We start from the raw sequence: 7,155 nt of genomic DNA, 5'->3' as shown, positions 1-7,155 counted from the left end.
ATCAAGCCTGTGAGTGGATGTCTGTATCATCTCCCTTTACAAATGAGGAAGCTAAGGCTCAGAGAGGGTAAATCGCCTTCTCAAAGCTGCACAGCTCCAGCAAACCAGAGGTGGACTGTGAACCTGGGCTCCTGCAACTGTAGAGACCAGGAGTTCTCCCGTATCCCATGTGAGCCCTCGGTCCCCACTGGCTTCCTCTTGGCTCTGTCCATGGCAGCCTGCCCTCCCTCTCCCAGATCACCCCTCCCCACACCTGGCATCCAGGCTCCCTCCTCTCGCCACCCTCCACCGTCCTCCTTCCAGAGAAGGGGCCCAACCGGAAGGCCAGTTTGTGTTAGGAAATTCCAGCCACATGAGCCAACCCAAGCCTGGGATTCTGAGCAGCCAGTGGCTTTAGGAGAAACTGAAACTTGGCTTGCTGGGGGTGGAGTGGTCACGGGGGATTTAAAGAGCTGCCACTTCCTGGGGTTCCCAGAGGGTACTGGAAGGTCACAGCGGAGGAGGGACGCCCTGAACCGGGTGTGAGCCTCTGTTCTCCTGCCCCACCATGCACCTCTGTGGGGCTGATGGGCCGCTGATCAGGATGGTGAGTACAGGGGCCAGGTTCAGGGGATGAGAAGGGGAATATGCCCCAGGGTGCCCGGTGCCAGCTCTGTTCACATGGGCTGTGTGGCCGAGGGCTCACACACCCTCTCTCTGGGCCTCAGTTTCTTCAGGGGATTGGATCGAGGGCTCTCCTGCTCTCACATTGCAGATCCAGCCTCCAGTTTAGAACTTAGCCTCTGAATACTGCTCTCTCCTAACCTACCTGTTCGCTCACTGCCATTACGGGAACCTTCTCTTTCCTCCCCGAGTTCTCTAGCCATGGTTCCCTTGGAACCTTGCCTCTCTCCCAGGACCCAGATACCAGAGGCCCACCCACTTCTCTCTCTGCAGGTCTTTCCTCCAGGCTCCAGTCTCTCAGTCCCCGCATCACCAGGAAGGGGCCTGCTATGGCCATGAACCTAGGAGCACAGAGTCCTCCACCAGGGAGGCCAGGGTCTTGCCTGAGATCCCTACACTCAGAACACACCTCCCAGAGTGACCTGTGGGAGGGTGAGTTGGGCTGTGGGGTCTCCAATGTTCCCTCTTGTCTGACCTTCCAGAGCCCTGGGCATTTGGATTAAACATTTCATCTAAGTTTCATGAACCCCAGTGTAGGGGGAGGGTCACAGCTGTCAACCTTTGAGTCCACTCTTCTATCAGAAGGGACTCGATTCACCCATTCTAGGCTGCTGTCCCCCTAGAATGCAAGCAACTTGAGGGCGGGAAGTTTTGCCTCTTTTCTTTGTTGCTGTGTCCCCATAGCTCAGTGTGTGTCACATAGTAGGTGCATAAGAAATATTTGTTGCGTAAGTGAATATCAGCTTTGGGCCTGAGCTAGGCATGGGAATATGGAGTGAAATCAGAACCCCCGCCCTGCCCTTACAGACAGAGCTCATGGCTAGAGAAATCAACACCTCGACCGTGGAAGTAATAGCAATCAGAACAAGAGCGGCTGACTTTTATTAACCCCTGCCTGCTTTATGTCCTGCGAGGAAGGCGCTGGTGCCTCCACTGTATGGATCAGGTAGCTGGGCACAGAGAAGTGAGTGATCTGCCCAGAGTAGCACGGCTGATAAGGAGACGGTGGGTGTGAAGTCGGTCCTGTCTGGGTTTGAATCCTCGCTTGTGCTGTCCCATCGTGAGCTGTGAGCAGGACACGCGGGTGAGGCTGGCAATCCACCGAGGAGTGCTGTGTCTGCGATGGGGTGTGTGGACACCGAGGGAGCCAGAGAGGGCTTCGAGGAGGAGGGGGACCCTCGGGGACTTGATTCAAGAAGGGTATGGCTTTACAGCTGGCCAGCCCCTGCCAGGACCCCTGAGCTTTTGGCCTGTCTCCCTACAGGACCCTGAGGAACATCAGAGGCAGCTGAAGAAGAAACAGAATAACCGTGCGGCCGCCCAGAGGAGCCGGCAGAAGCACACGAACAAGGCGGATGCCCTGCACCAGGTGGGGGATGCCTCCCTTCCCATTCCTGATGTCACTTACCTGGCCTGGCCACCTCTTCTCTGTCCCGCCTATGAGCAGTTCCCCCTGCACTGCCGTATGTGCCAGGGGGCCTGAGTTTGGGAGGAGGGAAGGGCTTTGCAACTGAGATTTGGAAATTCCTGGGTGTTGAGTAGAAACCGTGTGCCAGACACACGCTGGGCTCCAGGGACACGACAGTGCGTCCTCAGCCCGGGCCTACCCTCAAGGCACCCCCAATTTAGGGGGAGGAGACAAGGAGGGAGGCAAACAGGGAAAACCTGGCTCAGTGACCAGCTGAGGCACTGGTTACAATGCAGCTCCTGGCCCCTCCCCACCCAGGACCCACCTCCGGAGGTGCTGCACTCTGATGGACGGGTTCTGATGGGTTTGGCCAAGACCACGCTGTGAGAAACTGGTTCAGGGTTAAGATGGGCTGGCTTTCGAGTCCCAGCTGGGGCACTCATTAGCTGCAAGTCACTTCCTTCACTGAGCTTCACTGTCCTCATGTGAAAACGGGGACAATAATCCCTGCCCGCGGGCAGGACCCCTGTGGAGACTAGAGAAGGCAAAGGAGCCCGATGGGAAGGGGGGTGCTCAACTCACACTTGCCTCTTCACCTTGGATGGTAACCTGACCTTGGAGCTTCCCTTCTACCTCTATGCAGAGAGAAAGGACACCACCAGTTCCATCCCAGGGGCTCGATTAGGCTGGGTTCAGGACCTGGCCTTTGGGAGGGCTGCATACCTGTTAGTCCTTATAGCAATGAGTAACATTCAGAGCCCTCCACACCCCAAGGCCCTACACTCTCTGTAACCCCGCCCCCACCTGTCCACTGCCCTCTCCTAACATCCTACACCCTGTTCTCTCCGTTCCTTCACTGGCCAAGCACATCCAGCCTCAGGGGCTCCCCCTGGCTGCTCCGTCTACCTTCAGACAGCAGCCTAGCTAGATCCTCACTTCTTTCTGGTTGTTGGTTCAAATGTCACGTCCTCAGAAGGAGGTGGTCTTTCTAAACATCTGATCTAAAGAGACCTCTCCCATTACTCGGCTTTATTTTTCTGGTTAGTACTGACTTTCTATCACATATTTAGATGTGATCACTGCTTGTCTTCCTCACCAGACTGTAAGCACTCTGAGGGCAGGGACCTATTCTGTTCCCTGCTGCTTCCCCATCACCTGGACCAGTGCCTGACAAATAGAAGGGACTCAATAGTTCCCTGTGGAGCGAATGATGGAGTCAGGGTAAAGTGCTTTGGGAACACATAGGTGGGAGCGACACACGGGTAGTTGGGTCAAGGTGGTATAGAGATGAAGCCTGAACTGGTTTTCAGGGATGAATAGGAGTTTTCCAAATGGATGAAGGTAAGAAAAGGCATTTCAGGCAAGTGAAATAGGGCTGGCGTGGCCATAAGAGAGTAGCACCCTGTAGAATGCATGAGAATGAGGACTGATGCCCAGGATGGCGCCTGCCTGGCAGTGGTAGAGACTTCATGCGTTCGTTTATTCCTTCCTTCCAGAAATGCCTATTGAGTATCTCCTGTGTGGTAAGCACAATTCTAAGCATTGGAGATACAGCTGTGATGACAGCAGACAAAAGCCCAGCTCACCCTCCCCAGGGCTCGTATTTTCATGGGGGGTGCCGGACAAATAAATGACCTATGAGGTATTTGGGGTATCAGATGGTGATACGTGCTTTGGTAAAAAGTAAAGCAGGGAAGAGGGAAGGGACTGCGGCACGTGGGGTGATAGAAACCTAACTAGGGAAGCCGTCCCGGAGGAGGTGACATTTGAGCAGCCTGAAGGTGGCGAATGAATGAATGAGTGAACGAATGAGTGAGGGGCGAGTGACTCAATTTCTGGAGGTGAATTGAAGCCTTTGGAGAATTTAGGTGAAGGGTGACCTAATGACATGTTTTTAAAATGTCTCCACATTCCACGGCAGAAACTAGCTTGGGAGTGGGGCTGCAGGTGGCTTTGAGGCCTGTTAGAACTTTGAGTCCATGGCTTAAGCAACATTTTAATGCGAAACACCCTTGCAGCTTCTTCTTTTAAAAAGTGTCCATAAAGGGGGGTAGGTGGGGGAGGGGGCCAAAGGAAGTCACTGAGCCTGATGAGCTGTGGAAATAAAGTTCCTTCTGCGTTTTCCACCATTGCTGTCATCATAAATGGTTGTTTAGAACTGCTGTCCCACTGGGACAGAACCCAGGGTTCAGCAGAACAGAACCTAAATGCGGAACAGAACACACCTGTGCTACCAACCTGTAAGACATGACCCTGGACTCCGGCCACGGTGCCTCAGTGGGAAAGTTCTGGGCACTGGGGTGGTCTGGCAGTGGCACTAAGCCGCCTAGAGGTGTCCAGGACAGAGGACATCTAAGTTGTCACAAAAAGGCCGTGTCAGGATTAGCCTGAGGATGGGGGTGCTGGAAGCGTCCAGGCAAGGGAGAACGGAATTGTGGCAAGGAAGCAGCGTCCATATGGGGAACAGGAAGTAGGGGCATCAAGAGAAGTCGGAGAGATAAAACTGGAGGTGTGAACTGGGGCCACCATGCACAGGGAGTCATTAGAGACTTTAAAGGGCTTCAATGTTCGATTAACGACGCAATCACTGAATGTCTCCTCTGGGCCAAGAGATCTGGGTGGTTTGGGGGGCACGCCAGTTAGGAGGCTGGTGGAGCTCCCAGGCTGACTAGCTCAGGGACCTGGCAGCAGGGATGGAGAGCAGGCAGATCTGAGCCCTAACAGGTGGGTGAGTTGGGGGGACTTGCTGGTGTTACGGAAGGCTGGCCAGAGAGTAGCCAAAGGGCATTCAGACGGCGGTGGCATCCTTCCTCCTAAATCGAGGACCCTGGGGGATTGGGAAATAGGGCTCTTGCTGGGCCCCTGATTCTGGCTGACATAACGCTCCCCACCCATCTGCTTCTCCCCCCAGCAGCATGAGTCACTGGAGAAACACAACCACACCCTGAGGAAGGAGATCCAGGCCCTTCAGGCTGAGCTGGCGTGGTGGAGTCGGACCCTGCACATGCATGAGCGCCTGTGCCCCATGGACTGTGCCTCCTGCTTGGCTCCGGTGTCCCCTGGTCACTGGGGCCAGGCTGAGTGGCCCCCAGGCCCCGTGTGCCCTGGACAACATGGCTGCCAGGAACAGCCAGGCCCGTTCCAGACCCCGGTCTCCTCTCCGATGGCTCTGCAGCTCTCTCCAGATCCACAGCCTCATGGTTCCCCTGGCCTCCTCTTGTCCCCTCTGCCCTCACTGTCCCTTGGTCCCGCCCCTGTCACTGCATCCTCTGCCCAGCCGTCCCTTAGCCCTGTCCAATCTGCCTCGCCCACTGGCTCTGGCCTGCTGAGGTCTTCCTCCAAGCTCAGCACCTTCCTGCCCAGCCCCCCAGCCCAACCTCCCCCTCTACAGTCCCTCGGGCTGGAGCACCCCACCAGGGGGAAGCTGGCATCCTCAACCCACAGCCCCTCAGCTCCTCTGGGGCTGGGCTTTCTGCAGGGCAGGGAGCATAAAGCCTGCTTCCCCCGCAACGGATCAGCAAGGGCCCCACCCCCTCTGGCCTTCCCCTTGCTCTCCTCTGCTCAAGTCTACTTCTAACCTGGCCCCCAGAGCTGGGCTGGCCCCTTCCTTGGACTCAGGAAGCAGCCTCAGCACGTGGGCATCTCCTCTGTTGCCACTGGAAGCTGCCTTTATTGGCTGGCCAGCTGAACCAGTATTTCACCAGGGAAAGGAAGCCGTTACTGTGTGCCCACCACTCTGCCAGGTCCTGTCACCGCTACTTTCTTATTTCAACCTCATGGTCATCCTGCAGAATCCAGACTGTCAGTCTGTTTTTCAGGAGTGGGAAGGAGACACGCTCAGAGAAGCCAGATGACTTGGCTAAGGTCACACAGCCTTTCTTGGGACCTGAAACACCACGATCTGCTCCTCCTCCTAGTGGGGTCATGGCCCAGGCACCGCAGGGGCTGAAGTCCTAGAAACTGAGAACTAGTGTGAGAGGCTTAAGTGCTGGGAGTGGGGAGGGGCTCTCCCTTCTGCTTTGTGATTCCCAGGGCCACAGAGCCTTGCAGTCTCTGAAACCTTGCCCTCTCTGAGGCTGGTCCAGAGTCCAAGCCTGGGTGGGGAGGGGCCAGGCAGGAGCCCAGAAGTGAATTCTTTCTGTTATTTTCAGTGCCAAAGAACTGAACCTGTGGGTTGGAGTTGGGGACAAGCCTGGAGCAGTCCGCCCCTGGGATTTCTACATGCTGAGTACCCATAGCCATACCATGACCTTGGGGACATTGCCAAGGGTTAGCTCTCCAGGCTACTCCCCAATAACTCCATGGGCCATGGTGGGTGGACTTCTGAGAGCATTCATGTCATGCATAAAAGGCAGGTGGAAAGAATGAGGGAAGGACCAGGTGCAAAGTTATGTTTAAGCAAGTGCTGGACTTGAACCTGGCCGCGGTGAGAACTGTGTCTTCTCCGGCAGCACCCCCATCCCTGTGCAGCCCTCAGGCCTTCATTACCCTCAGGCCCCTCTGAGCAGTGCCCCTCATTGCTCTTTGGCCTGATGGCAGCTGGAAGAGCAGGGGCTTGGGGCTAGGTGGGAGCTCAGCTGTAGCGCCTGCTTGGGGATGGGGGTGGGGTGGGGGGTGGTGGCTTCTCACTCAGACTCAGGACAAACACTGTAAGGGGCCTGAGATGAGAAACTCCAGCTCTTCACCCAGATTTTCACACACATGTAAACAGACACTATGCTAGTATCTGACAAACTCCAGGATGCTGAGTACAAGTCTTGGTACCTAGACTTTATGGTAAATAAAGTGTTGTCCAATTCTTTTTGCTTTGGTTAGTTGTTTAAAGCTCTGGCTGTACTTTGCACTACTGAAACCAAAGGGCCTTTGCAAGAAGAGGGAACAGTCTAGAATCTCAGAGGTGGGTGATCCCTCGTAGACCTCCTAATCCAACCCCCCTTCCCATACTGCAGATGAGGAAACTGAGGCCTCGAGATGGGATGGAAGTGCTTGGACTCATGCAGTAAGAGGAGGTGTCATGGCCACAGGATTGTGGATGGCTGCAGAGACGGGGTCACCAGTAGGTTCAGGGAGAACAGACTGGTGGT

At 55.5% G+C, this 7,155-nt stretch overlaps 1 protein-coding gene across 1 annotated transcript; it reads left to right on the top strand.

Annotated features, from left to right (window-relative positions):
* Positions 1-547: 547 nt before the first annotated feature.
* BATF2 (basic leucine zipper ATF-like transcription factor 2) lies at positions 548-5,648 on the top strand. Its single transcript, XM_065882464.1, has 3 exons — positions 548-586; positions 1,928-2,032; positions 4,983-5,648. The coding sequence occupies exons 1-3, from the start codon at positions 548-550 to the stop codon at positions 5,646-5,648; spliced, it is 810 nt and encodes a 269-aa protein (XP_065738536.1).
* Positions 5,649-7,155: the final 1,507 nt, after the last annotated feature.

Source organism: Phocoena phocoena, chromosome 8 (assembly GCF_963924675.1).
Source record: "Phocoena phocoena chromosome 8, mPhoPho1.1, whole genome shotgun sequence".
Taxonomy (NCBI): Eukaryota; Metazoa; Chordata; class Mammalia; order Artiodactyla; family Phocoenidae; genus Phocoena; species Phocoena phocoena.
This window is presented reverse-complemented; position numbering and strand designations above follow the sequence as displayed.

Bases quoted from the DNA above. Each gene is read 5' to 3' on its own strand.
- BATF2 (XM_065882464.1), top strand. From the start codon at position 548: ATGCACCTCTGTGGGGCTGATGGGCCGCTGATCAGGATG. The intron at 587-1,927 runs GTGAGTACAGGG...GTCTCCCTACAG, and splicing joins ATGGGCCGCTGATCAGGATG to GACCCTGAGGAACATCAGAG. The intron at 2,033-4,982 runs GTGGGGGATGCC...TTCTCCCCCCAG, and splicing joins AGGCGGATGCCCTGCACCAG to CAGCATGAGTCACTGGAGAA.